The sequence below is a fragment of the Meleagris gallopavo genome, chromosome 2, assembly GCF_905368555.1.
Source record: "Meleagris gallopavo chromosome 2, MGAL_WU_HG_1.1, whole genome shotgun sequence".
NCBI classification, from domain to species: domain Eukaryota; kingdom Metazoa; phylum Chordata; class Aves; order Galliformes; family Phasianidae; genus Meleagris; species Meleagris gallopavo.
The window spans coordinates 13670526-13686212 of record NC_139405.1 but is presented as its reverse complement, the minus strand read 5'-3'; the positions used below and the strand labels follow the sequence as shown (position 1 = coordinate 13686212).

The following is a 15687-nucleotide window of genomic DNA, read 5'->3' as shown; positions in this document are numbered from 1 at the left end:
CCTGTTGTTCAAGAGGTACCAGGGTTCATAGAGGTTACAAAATTATGCACCATGTAGGCCTTAAGAAATTGCTGTAAGCTTGTTTCTTGTTGTAAAAGATTTCTCTTTCTTTTCTGAAAGCTTGAACCTGGGGTTCCTCTTCCAAGCCCTATGGATTTAATGTACAAAATTCTGGTAAAAAATAAAAAGAAATCACATAAGTCTGCAGATGGAAGTGCCAAGAAGAAGCTCTCAGAGCAAGCCTCCAACACGTGTAGTGATACATCTAGTATGTTCGAGCCTTCCTCCCCAGGAGCAGGTATGATTGGAATCTACAAATATGCTTCTCACTTATACACAAATACTTAATTACAACTGTGTTTTTCAAGCCATTAACGTTGTTCTTGTAGGGTAAAGGTACACCAGTGCAGGTTTTGCTCAACAGAAACAATGCCAAGTGTCATTACTCTAGGAGTCTTGAGAGGTCTCAAGGCTGAGGGATCATTTATAGTGTGACCTAAAAGTCAGTGAAGTACACTAACATTTACCTGGACTATTTAGGAAATAGAACAAGCTACTAACTCCATATACCAACTATAATTTAATGCGTATATACTAATAATGCTTAGGGTATATGCAGGGGACCACTGCATTAGTCCCATAGTGATAGACACTGCAGAGTATTAGTATACAAAAAAATATGGTAAGAGAAGAGTTGCTCTGAAGAGCTTAAAGTCTAACTAGAACAGAAAAATAAAAGTGCAGGGAAAAAAGGTTTGTGCTACATGATGGGAACAGATCATCAGCAGGACAAGCAATAAAATGTGTGTATCCCGATTCCCAACCTAGTGTCTGTTCCCAGGACTACAATTTCTCCTTCTTCATAGGACTGAAATTGTGAATTGGTAAAAGTATAGGTGTTTATGCCCTAATAATGGAATACTTTAAGTGTGGATTGAAAGCTCTTCTAGAATATATACTTCTTGCCATTTGCCATTATTTTTTTTTACCCTCTTGTTTATAATTTTTTTCAAATTCCGATTAATCGAGCTGAAAGTCTTCATGCTGGCAGTTTGCCTCAAGCTCAATTAAAAACAAAACAACAACAACAATCTTGCTGTATTTGTGGATAACGGTGTTTATCCTATTAAAAGCAAAGAGAGAATGAGTTTGCAGCCATTGTGTTAAGAAACTTTAAAAAGGTCATGCTTTGGATTAGAGCTTAGATTTCGGAAGAAGATTCATCATGGTGTCAGGAATGATTTACTTCTGTTTTCATTATTTGCTTTAGACAAACCAGAAGAAGCAGAAAAATTAGCAAGCATATGCCAACCTCTTTCTTCTCAAAACCTAAGGGAAACTGGTTTGCTCTATGTTTTTTTTCTCTGTCCAATCTGCGTGGAAGGTAACAGCTTGGTACTTCAGGAGCCTCCCTGTGAGCTTTTATAGGAAAAGACTCGGGCTGTGAATCCTGGATATTGATGGTTAGGGAAGGATAGTGGAATAAGTCCCATAGCAGAGTTTGTAATTTTAAAAATCAATTGTGAATATTATGTCTGTATCACCTGTGTAACAAATGATCTGTATAGATTTCAAAGGTGAACACCTAGAAAATACAAGAACTGAGATGGCAAAATTAATGTGATCACTTGATTCATCTGTGAATGTGCAAATGTATACTTGTAATCCTTGACAGCCATTGTTTCTCCTTTAGGACCTGTGCCTCTTTTGGAAAATGACAATAAGTCAATATTTTTTTACTCTCAGTCATTCATACACTATTCCAGATCTAGCATCTTCACCTTGCAATGTGTTTCTGTGGGGATATCCATGCTGCATATGAGCACTCGATAAACAACAGTGAATTTATATTAACAATACTTGTGGGGAGTGAGATAGTATTAATCTAATTTTATCGAAGAACAGCAGAGTCTGAGAGGGCTTAAGAACAGTTGAGAGCAAATGACAAGAAACATCCAGGATTTGCTTTTTAAGACTATGCTAAATTTAGAAGTATTCAGAGTGCAGAGATTTCTGGAGATCTCAGCTACAACTATGAGTACTGAGCATTTCTGTAGATTATAGAACCATAAAATCTTTTCAGTTGGAAGGAACTCTTAAAGGTCATCTTATCCAGCTCCCCTGCAGTGAATGGGGACATCTGCAGCTTGATCAGGTTGCTCACAGCCCTGTCCGGCCTAACCGTCCCATCTCTCTTCTGATCATCTTCTATTCAGTATTATAGTGTCAACTTCTTCTACTCGTCAGCTGGGATTCAGCTTCCTTTGGCTGCTTGTTGTGTTGTCCACTGAGCACTCTTATTCCTCCACCACTATGCCCCACTTACTAGGGAACTTATTAGCATTATTGATGATTTGCAGGGGAAAGTTGTGCTGATCTGGCCTTCGTGAGATTGTAAATGAGTTTTTTCACAGCAGTGCAAAAAATACAGAGATTCATATGTCAATTAATAGCAAATTTCTCTCTGCCTTACATTGTTTGAGCTCACGTTTAAATTAAGCCCAAATAAGTCAGTTTTGTGTTAAGTTTATAAAACATACTGTATGAAAGCTCAGCGATGGTGATATGGTAGCAATGATTAAAAAACAATTCTAAAACAGGAGTTTTGCAGAATGGTTGACAGATTCTTCAAGACAGTTGTAAAAAGTAACTTCAGCAGGGTATAACATCAGTAAGTGGAAAAAGCTTACATCCCTGAAGCTGTCCCCATAGATACAGCAATGCTGGCAAAGCAGAAAAGAAATTTCTGAGATAACACCTGTGTAAGTCTCATTTTGATAAGTGAGAATCTTAGACCTGGTTGCATAAAGAAGCAAACAGGTGAAATTTTCAAATAAGTGTAAGTAGTTAGATCACACTGCTAAAAGTGGCAGATCTGCTGGATGCGTCTGTATGTTGTAGGCCTTTGCTTCAGGAAACCAAAACTTGCAGTAGGAGCTCTCCCTATATTTGCATTACACTTGCTCAGACTTTGTGTCCCACCAGTGTAACAGGAAAAAGAAGCTTCAGTCTGAGCACAGAGCCGTGCATGTGAGGGAAAGTCAATGTGGACATAGCCATAGGTTCAAAAACTCCTAGTTATTCTGTGTTTGCAATCCTGTATATTATTTGTGTTGGATTTGCAGTCTGATAAATAACTTGAAAATGAGATCTGATCACCTTGGGAGTTTTCCTGTTAAATATTTTTTAATAAAAGAATACTGTGTTGCATACTTCCCTCCCTGGATGCTTCCAGCAAGAACAAGTTGTTATCTCAGCAGTGCAAGTTGGCTGAAATCTGCCCATGTCCCCCTTGTAGACTATGGGAAGTATTATTTTGCCAGTCCAGATGAATTGATTGAGAGCTTCCCACCCAAAGATTATCCCTGTAAATCCTGTGAGAACATGACTGACTCTTTGTAGTACACTGAGGTTCCCTGAGCCATCCCTTGAGCCTGTTGAGCAATCATGTTATTTTTTTCAATGAAATGTTCAGGAAGAAGTGTATTCATGAATAAAAGCATGACATTTCAACATCTGCATCTGCAGCCTGGGTAGTCATCATTTCATTGTGAAAGACACACTCATTATTTAAATCATATGTGATGTACGTGGCCAGAAAGGGCCCCCTAGGCATGATTCAAGGCCTCTTGGAATAGAGGGGAATTTCTAGATTCAGTGGGCTTTGGATTAGACCCTGTGGTGACAGTAGAAACTGAAATACTGTTCTCTGGAGAGTTTGGGAATGCTGCACAGTGGTTAAGATTTTTGTGCTGCCAAAATAATTGCCACTGCTGAAGAAAGCTGAAAGGTTTATGGAATGAAACCTTTAAAAAAGTGTTGTCGATCTCAAAGGTGTGGACAAGTGACTGCAGTAGAAGTTAAACCTGCTTTTCCAGAGTCTTCTAAAGGTACATGGTGTATACCTTGTGGCTGCCAAATGCACAGGAGGAGTTACCTAAGAGAAAGATGGGTTGATTTCCAATGCAACCAAATCAAAACATTGGGGAGGGAAGAATATTCATTAATTAAAAATAATGAATCTGTGTCTTACCTATAGGAATTTGTTAATACATTGCAATTGGAAACAAGTCTTAAAATGTGTTTAATTTGCTCCTATTTACTCTGTCAGTGTGCTTTCAGGGGAAGGATGATCTTTATGCATCTTCATCACATTACTCGATTTGCACTGCCCTCAGCCGGTACAGCTGAGCAATGAGTCCAAGCAGTCAGATGCACCAACGGCGTATCAGTGGAGGGAAGTGTGAGCAGACTCCTGCCAGCTGTGCTACCTGGGTGCACACACTGTGATATCTTCAGAACAGATGCATTTCTCTGAGCAGCCCTTATTACCGCAGCACATGTGAATGTCAGTTTTGATGCGTGATTTCTTCACCCTGTGAATGCTGTGATGTGTGTGCTTCCCCAGGGGGGCAAAAGCATTCGCTGAAGGTCACGCAGGGATCCTGTAGCAGCGAAATCCTAAACCGCAGAGCTGTGACCATAGCATGGGAACAGCTCTATGTCAGTAGTTTGTAATATTATACCTGCACACTATGCACACACCGTGATGCTTTTTTTGGTGCTGATACCTGTGCTGTGATTTCCAAATAGTAAGTGTCCAGCAGCTGAAAAGCAAGAATCTTTGCTTGATTAGACAGTAGGAACTTACCAATGATAAGGATGGATGAATCCCTCTAGACAGTTTATTTGATTTGTGCTGTGACAAAAAGCACATGTATAATGTCTTCTCTTTTAAGCAGCGTACATCTTTCACAGATTTATCCCTGATATTTATAGCTAGTTTCAATCAGTAATTGTCTTCTGCTAAAAACATTTCAGGAGAAGCAGAGATTGAGAGCGATGATGATGATGACTACGATGATGATTGCAAAAAGTCGTCAATGGATGAAGTAAGGGCATAGATTTGTTTTATGGTGATGGATCGATTCCAGCAGTTCTGGGTTGGCTGTGTTACCAGGAGTGGGACTGCCATCTAGTGGGAGAAGGAAGGCAGAGCACCGGCAATCACTTTCTGAAGTTGGTTGTCAATGGGTTTGGAACCATATCTTTATTTTGTTTATTAATATTTCAATTTTGTGAAAAGTAAGATTTGATAACACTAAAGATGATCTGAGGCAACTGTTTGTGGTGTATTTGGCACCACTGGAAATAAAATTGGATGTTGAAAATGTAGAGCTATGTTTTTTATTTATTCAGTTGTACAGATAAGTGTGGTTAGCACTGTGTACGTATCATCATGCATATGTAAAGGTAATGCACTTCTTTTCCTGAGAGCCATGTAGAAAGAAATAATACAATGACATTTTAATTAAACATTTACATGGTATAACATCTTTCCTTCATTAGTATGTGAAGCTCCCATGTGAGGCATTGAGTTCACTAAGACAGGATCACACAGAATCACAAAATGGTGAAAGACGATACTTTCATGGTTGATAGAAAACTGGGCTTTGGTGTTTTTGACCCTTGATAGCCATCATGGATTTTGACCAGCCAGAATGTCAGCATTTTCCCATCTCTGTTCTTAGGGTACTGCTGGAAGTGAGGCTATGGCCACGGAAGAGATGTCTAACCTGGTGAACTACATTCAGCCTGTGAAATTTGAATCATTTGAGGTATCAAAAAGTAAGTAAGCTAAGCATATCTTTTACTGAAAATTGTCTAGCAAGTGTTCAGAAGAAAGGTCTGGAGAAGTGCTTGCTTGGATTCCTCTCAATTAGATACGTGGACCCTTGGTGTCCAACCAGATAAATCCATGTTTATTTTGAAACGTGCATTACTGTAAGTATTGGGCTTTGTCAACTATGCTGCCATTTCAAAAACAGTTTAGCAGATATTTAATCCGGTTGTTTTTGTTATCCATAGGTGAAGAATAACTTCATGAGTTTGAGAAAATTGATCATAAATATTCCAACAGATGGAACAAATGCTTAATGTTTTTTCTGTGCTACTTTTATGGAGAATTCAGTGTAAGCAGAGAATGTGCCCTTCCTCGTATACAAATTTACTCTTCTCTGCCTCTGTGTATTGTATAGAAAAAGCCATAACTTCATCCCCTGCTGGCATTTACAGAAAATGCCTTGCTAGGAATGCGGTCTGTGGCATCCTCAGTAAACAGTGCAGCATCTTTTCCTTTCTTGGTGCAAAACCCCCTACTGTTTGCCTGCCCTATTTCACTTTGTTTTGACAGATTGCAATATGCCTTTTGAGCCTTTTAGTTCAAGAAGCATATAGCATTTTAATTTGTTATGGATTTGTGGAGGCCTTAGCAGAGGACATGTAATTGATGCCTAAGTCCATATCTGCACACGCAATTTCACATTTACGCATTTTGAATAATAAGCATAGAAATAGTCGTCTACCTGTTCACGTGTATTTATGTATGGACACATACACATAAGCGTTCACAAAATCACGTGAAGTTGTGCTTGTTCCCAATAGTAGCATTCCTTGGATGTTTATAATATCCATTAGCTCTAATGAGAGTTATGAGTACACAGTGGGAAGAAGATACTCCTACTGGAAAGGAAGCCATGTGAATCCTAGCAGGACAAGTTCATGCTGCTGTTAGAAAATTCTCTTTAGAGAATGTAGATTTCTTCTGTTCCCATGCCTGTGCCTTTCCAAGTTTTGTCTTTTCTGAAGAACTGCTCGTGTCCAGATTTTTTACATTGTCTTTCTTGTTTTTGTGAACTCATTATGTTAAGTGATTAATATTTCAGGTGTTTGTATTAAAATAAATAAATAAATAAATAAAATCACAGTGTGCAAATAGTGTTAGGTGTTTAAAGAGTGGCCACTTGAACCTATGGGTTCTGGTCTTAGTCTTGGCCTGGAATCTCAGCTGAACCTTTGTTAAGTTCGTGAAGATAAGCTAAATAAGGAAAGAGTTAAAATTGTTTTTTATTTTGCTGTCTATTGATTTTTTCCCAGGCTTGTATTTTTATTCACCTGCTTCTTGTGTTTTATAAAATTTCATCTTTTCAGCTATAAGAGATTTTTCTAATTTTGAATTATTTAATTCAGAATTTGTTTTGATCTGTGATCCTCACCTCTGTTGTGGTAACAGCATCTCGCTGTTGCTATCATTCTTACATTATAGGGAGTGCATTTTTGGTCTCACATCCAGGTTGATAACAAAAATATTGAATACAACTAGGTCTGTAGCAGTTCCTTCACTAGGTATATTCCCCCTCTCTGACAGCTAATAATTGCAACTGTCTCAGGATATTATTTTAAATTGGTAAGAGTTTTTCAATTAGTTTATCCATTCTATAGTGAATTCCTCCCGATAAGTAAACAAGTTAATGTATAATGAGGGAGAAATGCCTCTCCTGGATAGTTTTTTCTTCAAAGGACAGGTTTCTTAGACCTTTCCAGGTACTGTAGAGGAATAAGTTTTTGTATTTTGTTTAGGAATTTGCTTAAGCTCTGAACATTTAGTGACATTTGCCAGCTACTGGTTCTGGTTTCCTGCAGATTCTATTTTAAGATAAATACTGAGAAATACTGCATACTACTACTACTACCAAAAAATAATAATAATAATAATAATAATAAATAGTACTCTAAGTAGAATAAAAGCTATGCTCGTTATCTTTCCTTGAACATTTTTTTCATGCTTTATGTAGCAGTCCTACATTGGTTGAATAACTGTGGAGATAGAATGCATCTAGTCGCTGTTTCCTGGTAGGACCATATTTAAGTAGCTACTGAAGCAATGAGATGAAGAAGTAGAATAGCACTGCAAACAGAAAATCACCGTTGTATTTCAGTGTCTTTTTATGAGATTTCACTTGACAATTGAAATGAAATGAGATTTCTTTTTTTGTCTGGTTGCTATCAGCTGAAATGTTTTTCTCAGATGATACAAGCAAAGTGTTTATCAGGAGCTGCAGGAGAGCTTCCTTTCATGGTATGCTCACAGGAATCAGTGATTGTTCCTAAATGATCCATAAGAAACAGATAGTTCAACTTAAAGAAAGTAAGCCTCAGAACAATCAGGTACATAAAAACTTAGTCATCAGCAGCACAGTGACCTGTTCTTACACAGGTGATAGTCTGCATTAGCACTGTATGTGCACATTGCACACAACATCCCATTAGTGAGGAGGGGCGGAAGAAGAAGAATCTCAGTGCTGTAAGGTGCTTTGATGGGAGTGAGCTGTCTGGAAATAAATTTGGGAGAAAGAGAAGATCCTGCTTGTTGGAAAGGAAAATGACTGGTAAGAAGGTAGCCTCTAAGGAACGGTAGGAATCTTCTACCATTTGGAGATACAGCTATAAATAATGGAAGTAGCATGATGGTTGCTAATTAGAAGTAGTGGCCACTGCAAACTTTGAGTTCCAGCTCCCCTAGAGATAGAGAATAATTTTTGAAACAGCACAATCACAATCATCCTCTGGCTCTTCAACAAACAACAAGAATAGCTGCAGCCATCTAGTTTGCAGATCAGTATCTGGCAGTACATTTTCTTCTCACCTTGGCCCAGACATTCTAGCTCCTTATTTCTTTGGAGCTACTGCTTCCTTTTTGGCTTCCTGTAATGGAAATGCCCACCTGTTTCTCGTCTCCTTCTCTCTGCAAGATGAGTGCTTTTGTTCAGTTTTATCAGTCTCCTGCAGCTTCATGGTTTGACTTCAGGGAGCTGGCCATGCTGGCCTTCAGGTCATCCCTGGATTACTGTAACAATTTCTTCAAGAATTGCATTAGGGCAAGCATTTTCTCCAGTGTTTGCTTTCAGTAGACTGGTTAGGGTAGAGAGTTCATGTTCCACTACATGGACTGTCTATCTCACTTTTAAGGTGAGCAGTGCTGAGGTATTTAATGGCTGTTATCTCTCAGTACTGTTACACATTCTGTACAATCTGCAGAGCTGATTGTGATGGAATGGGAAGCTGTTATGTTACAGGAATCCTTACCTTCTGTATAAAATTTAAAAGAAAAATTACTGAAGGTTAAAGGGCCTTGACTTAGGCTCTGGTACATGTCACATGGTACTTTGAGAGACTGTGCAAACATTAGGCAAAGTGAGTAACATGATACACAAATCACTGTTCAGTACCACTGAGTTACGTGCTTAGCAGGGGCAATATATCACTTCATGTCAGAAAGTTTGACCAAATTAAAGAGGTTATAGGTGCTCCAGAAAAGTCCATCATTAGGTCTAAAGACCTGCTGAAGCACAGGAGTATGCCTTCAGTCATGATTAGGTAGTAGTGTTTCCATGATTGTTTGAGACAGATGTGAGTTTCCCCTGACATCATGAAGGTATCAAGAAGCCCTGTAGGCACAAGTAGCATACTCCTTAGTTTAATCTGATATGGACATTAGCTATTAGAACTTGAAATTGGCTCAAAGCCATTGTATCTGCCTGCAGAGAGTCTTGACATTTGGCAGGGTTTTGTTCCCCACAAAATTTGCCATAATACCTCTGTCTCATGTGTGAGCTTTGGGCAATACCTGTCTAATATATGAACATGATATTGTGCAGGCAAATATGAGAGATCTCTAACATACACTGACTTTCTTTTACCAGCAACTAGTACAGTGGGTATCTCAGGCAGTACAATTGCCCTTCATTTGGGCAGTGCTAGTGTGAGTTTGGATGGTGCCTTTGAGTATATGCAGAGCAAGCTTACAGCTGTTCACAAATGACTTCATATATAAATTCTTTGAGATTAGGGTGAAGTGAGCTGGTGAGCACTTGGTTAGAGGACTGAAACTAAACTAGTTCATATATTGCATATGATTTCATGCTCTAATATGTCACTGTTTTTCTCCCTCCTGTAAAACTGCAGAACGCAACAAAAGTTTTGAAATGTCTTCCTTCGTGGAAACCAAAGGGCTTGAGCAACTTACCAAGTCTCCGGTGGAATTTGTGGAGTATCCTTGACTTTCAGAAGGCTGCTTTCCTAGGTTTTCTATATCTGAGATCTATTACAGGGCTTTATTGAAATTAGAAGACGTGAGCTGGAAAAATATGGAAACCAAATGAGATTTGTAGACTTAACTGTCTTCATAGATGATTTAATTGGGCTGGACTGATGAGCTAATTTAAAAGCTGGCAAGAGTCCTTGTACTATGGGTTAGGACTGCAGGGAATAGGCTCAAACTATATATTGAAGACCTATTATTTTTTATTCTTTTTGATAAATTTATCGTCTTATGTGAAGTGATCTGAATTACAGTAAGCAAACTGGCAAAATGTGGCTGACTTGCTTTTTGTAAAGTCATGCAAGAGAGTTTTCTTTCCCATCTAGTTCCAGGAGCACTGACTTTATTGCCACCCAATTCTATTTTTCTATTTAGTTTACTTTTTCTCTTGTAACTTTTAAAGAAAAGCTAAGGTGGAATCTGTTTAAACTTTATGATGCTTCTCAATGTCTCATCCTGGCTGCAGTTAAGAAAAAAATGACCAAGATAAAATAGTGCCTTAAAGAAGATTAATGGAAAGTAATTTCTACAGATAACCTGCAGCATGTTCTCATCTCTGAGATTTGTAGACTGAACTATAAGAAGTGCAAAGTCATCATTTCTGTCTTTATGTAGAGGCCAATTCTAATGCTCATTCCAAAAGAGCAAACACTTCTACTTTTTAACTGAGAACCTCTTTCCCTGCCACGGTAAGATTCACTGTTTACAGCTAAAAATGCAATCTTAGGAAAATTCTGAGTTAGGAACTATAATTATAAATGGAATTTTATGAATGCGCTCTTTCTTAAGCATATACCTGTGCTATTTCTTTGTTTATTCTGAGTATTTTGTACAGCAACATCACCTTTAATTACCCCATTAATTTATATCATCTACAAAATTGTGGGTCTCTGGTATTATGGTTGTGGAAATCCAATTAGGAACCTAATGCCTTCTGTAAGGATCATTTGCATTTAAATATTGCAGTTGCGTGACCTCTCTGCAAAGTCATTTTTGATACATGTTTAAAATCTTAACTGCCCACCATTTAGATACAACAAAATGCAGCTAAGCCGAATTTACCCAAAAGGAACACGTGTAGATTCTTCAAACTACATGCCACAAGTCTTTTGGAATGCTGGCTGCCAAATGGTTGCTCTCAACTTCCAAACAGTAGGTAAGTTGTGCTGCTCTCTTGATTTTGTAATCTGTACTTTTCTACTTCTCTGATACAGTTCCTGCTAGGTAAGAAAGGCTTTATGCATCAGAATTGTCCAGTGGTTGAACTACAGGGCTGTAAATTTACCTTTTGAATGCAGTTTATCTCTTAACTGGGAATAGTTGCAATTAATATTTGTAGCTAGTGTAATATTTATGTATATATAATGGCCTCCATATTGTCATCGTTTCTAAGTGGCTACCATTAAGCAACATTTGAGAGTTAGCTGTGATTTTTATCCAGTCTTGCAAAAATCTCAGTACATCAGGACATAAGGGATGTATGCAAAAAAAAAAGTGGAAAGAAAATTCCACTGGAAAGAAGTAAGAGTTAAAGAAACAAAGACATTTAGGCCCCTATATGCAGGAGTCACTTTTGAAATAGGTGTGGTGCCTTCAAAGATTATATCCGTTCTGAGAATTATGAATGTTTCCAGATACTGGATCCCAGGACATATCTTGTCCATGGTATCATGTTATCATTCCCTTATTATTCAGGTGTGGCGGCCATAGCGGTGAGGCCAGTCTCTTTTCAGTGGTACATGGAGACAGGACAAGGGGAAACGGACATAAACTGCAGCATAGGAAGTTTCGCATGAATGTGCGTAAGAACTTCTTCACGGTGAGGGTGACGGAGCACTGGAACAGGCTGCCCAGGGAGGTTGTGGAGTCTCCTTCTCTGGAGATATTCAAGTCTCGCCTGGACGCCTACCTGTGCGACCTGGTGTAGGGAACCTGCTTTGGCAGGGGGGTTGGTCTCGATGATCTCTAGAGGTCCCTTCCAACCCATACGATTCTGTGATTCTGTGATTTTTCATTTCCAGTAGAGCCCACGTACATGCTACCACTCCATGGAACTACACACAGTCCGGAAGTCCACAGAGTAATGAAAACTTCTCTGAGCAGATTTCAACTAAGTATCAGACTCCTGCGTCTATTGTTAACAGGGGTTTGACACATTAAATATTCTGCTGGCCTGGATACAACAGTGCAGTCAGTACAACACTAAAGTACTCAGTACCTAATCATTAATGCTCCTTTTCAAATTTGAAAGTTATCTTTTGAGTAGTCTCTGAAAGGTGCCTTGTGGATGTGATTCCCTTATGGAAAGAATCCAAGAGGGTGGATGCAATCACTTCTGAAAGTTCTTTTAATAGATATAGCACCATAAATAGCTTTTGTAGTTGTTGTAGTTCATTTGAAATTAGAATAAATAGTACTATTCTATTGCTTTTTCTAAATCATTATCTATCCAGAAAATAATTCTCATCAATATTTTTAATACCTAGATTTGTCTATGCAAATAAACATGGGAATGTATGAGTACAATGGCAAAAGTGGATACAGGTTAAAGCCAGAATTCATGAGAAGACCAGACAAACACTTTGATCCATTTACTGAAAGTATTGTGGATGGAATCGTAGCTAACACCTTGTCTGTGAAGGTATGTACATGCAGCAGTAAAAATACTCTCACAACAATGTCAGAGTGTGGACAAATTTCTGTTGTGCAGAGACCTAGCAAGTAGCCACATTAATTCAGGGCAGTACAATTCATTTCATTTCATGGGGTGATGTTTAAGTTTTAAATGGCAAATAATGTTCTGCCTCATATTTCATTGTAGGTTAAATAAGTGTGTTTTTATAGTATATATTATTTTTTTGTAGAAATATTTGGATAGTTGATGAATTTAAGAGTAGTTTGTGGTTTTATTTATAAATGAGTGAATTTAAAATGCTGTGTTACAAAGCAGTCGCTTGCAGTGGAACAATTAGAGCAGTACACTGGTGTAAATAAATTTTCTGGTTCCCTTTAAGTTCTCCAGCAATACTCTGGAACCATAAATGTCAGCTGCAAGTCATTGCCAACTTGCTTTCAGTGGTTCCTGTTTTAAGGACATCTAATGAAGTTTAAGGACTGCCAGGAATCTGCAAATTGAAAGCTACTATGAATGTTTGTAAGGATAGATTGCATTGGCTATGACACAAATTTACACTCAGTATAACTCCAGTTATGAAAACATAAACTTTCTGAAATCCTGTTCTGCTTTTAATGGACTTCCCATTAGACCAGTGTCTGTATTATGGAATCCACCTGCAAAATATCCTGTTTTCTTTGAGAAAAAACAAGTATTTCCTCTGGAGCTGCAGACATCAGTGTAACAGGTCCGTGCTCAGAGGGCTATGAATAAAGCAGTAATCTGCCGACATGTATGGTAAAAAAAAGAAAAAAAGACAACTCTGGAAATGACCTCCCATGGTGACCTGTGGCCACGGAAGCTTTCAGTTCCCCTTGTGGGTTTAGAGGCTCATTCTTTTGCCAGTTTACTAAATAGAGGTGGAAGTCATTTGACAGTTATTGGAAAATGCAGTGTTTTTAACAGGAATGAGAATCCAGGAATCATGAGAGCTGTCAGAAGGCAGCCACTTCTACCTGCTCTGAGTAGGCTCTACTAGGTATAAAGGCAATGTCAACACTGATCCACTTGAGAACAGAATTAGACTTTCTTTAGGTAAACACAAATTTCTTATGTTACAGAGGCAATGCTGTAAATGCTTCTTCAATTTTCTGAATTAATTGCAGAGCTTTCTTACACTTTTTAAAGATGACAATTGTGTTTCCTGTTAAATTAAGAACTAGAAAAGCCCACTATTTTATAGTTGTATTTTGTTCAAAGTCCTCACCCTCTATGAAGAGCCTTTATTAAAATATCTATTTTAGCCTTTTTTTTCTCTCAGTAAGAATCATATATAGTTACTCTACTGCATATACCTCTTTCCTTCCAGCACTGTGTTTTACACCTGTTATTGAAACTGGTTAAAAATTAAAGGTCTCAAAGATACTGTGTTGTGCATAGAGAAAATAAGATAGGGGAATGAGATCCAAATGACTATTCTTGCAAAGCGAAGGGCAGTAGCATGATCTCAACCACATTATTGCTCACAGGGGAATTCAGGGTCACAGGTCCACAGGAAATCAAACCTCATAAGCTGTGCCTGCAGTATTAAACAGTGTTTCTATTTATTTATTTAGATTTTTTTTGTTTGTTTTGCTTTTTGCTTGTTTTGGTTTTTTTTTCTTTGAAAGCACATATTATCTGATAAATAATGAGGATTATCCACCTGCATCTTAGCCACTTTCCTAGTTCACCAAAGCTCTCTAGTGACATCCCCTTTGTTTTGATCTTAGATTATTTCAGGTCAGTTTCTTTCCGATAAAAAAGTTGGTACCTATGTAGAAGTTGACATGTTTGGCCTGCCTGTGGATACAAGAAGAAAAGCTTTAAAGACCAAGACCTCGCAAGGCAATGCAGTTAATCCTGTCTGGGAAGAGGAAACTATAGTGTTTAAAAAGGTTGGTGTAACACTTGCTTCTCAAACCAGCGTTGAGTGTGTTTAATCGCTGCCCAGTTAGCTAATTCTGTGTTCTACAGATTTCATTTGTTAAAAAAGATAAAGAGGTTTTGAACAGCTACTTCTCCAACTTTTGTTATTAACTATTTCTGGTATAATTTTGCTACTGTAGTCATGCCAAGCCCATAATGAAATAAATCAGTTTCAAGTCACCTCAGTTGTTTCACTAGAATACAGCTAGAAATAGCAAATATGTCAGTGAACTCATCTGCATGGGATGATGCAGTGCCGTCATATAAATGAGCAAGTGCAGATTCTTGAAGCAGTTTAGCTGAATTTCCATGGCATTTTGCCTCAGCTGGATAGCCCTGAAAAGCAGATCCTGTTAACCTGCGAGTGAGGTGATGGGAGTACAGCTGTAAACAATCTGGCTGTCCACACTAGCTCGTTCAAAGCAATCTTGTCTCTGCTTATCTCTAGTGTATGCCATCTTAATATAACATAGGTTATAAAGCTGCATAAATCCTAATCTACCTGAAATATGTGATGTAGGAGCTGAAAATACTGAGCATGTTTCAGGACTATACAACATGGATGTCTTACTGTGCTTCACAATATACCTACAGCAAGTTTTCTAGCAGGAACCGTACTGTCATTTGGATTGTATTTATTGGTTAGTTGGGTCCTGAGTCCAGGTATTTAAAAAAAAAAAGTAATTTAATTTTTCTTGGCAAATGTACAGCTCACAGAGATGTTTTTACAATTGGTCCTTGCAGCCCTGCTTTCTTGGGAGTACAGCCCTTTTCCCAGAATATTTTGTCTTCTGAATAACTTTCCTTAAGCCTGCTAGAGCTTAGGTTTGGAAACATCATTAGGATTTTTCTTCTATAATGAACTTCTAATTAGTGTACTTCATTTCTCTGTTTAGTTACAGTTATGCCCTGACTGCCTCTCTGCTCTGAGAAGCATAGATTAGTACTTTTAGTTGTGTTGAAAATAAATTGTAGAGATTTTTAGTTTTGAATTGTTGTTTTTTTTTTTTTCTTTCAATGTCTATGTCAATTTTAGCAGGATGTGTGAAAAAAACACTCACCTGCACCCAGCTCCAAAATACGTGTTATTTTATGTACATTGACAGAATAAGAAAATGAGATTTTTTTTAATTGTACACTATTTTTTAGAAGTAATATCAAATAT

General features: G+C 38.0%; 1 protein-coding gene across 2 annotated transcripts in view; it reads left to right on the top strand.

The window, feature by feature from the left end:
• Positions 1–15687, top strand: part of PLCB1 (phospholipase C beta 1) — a 377774-nt gene that overhangs the window by 279745 nt on the left and 82342 nt on the right. For both annotated transcript variants that reach the window (XM_085218976.1, XM_085218977.1), the window contains exons 14-20: positions 121–298; positions 4822–4892; positions 5532–5628; positions 9805–9889; positions 10972–11096; positions 12427–12581; positions 14327–14491. In XM_085218976.1, the coding sequence (XP_085075102.1) occupies positions 121–298; positions 4822–4892; positions 5532–5628; positions 9805–9889; positions 10972–11096; positions 12427–12581; positions 14327–14491 (876 nt within the window). The remainder of the gene's footprint in view (positions 1–120; positions 299–4821; positions 4893–5531; positions 5629–9804; positions 9890–10971; positions 11097–12426; positions 12582–14326; positions 14492–15687) is intronic.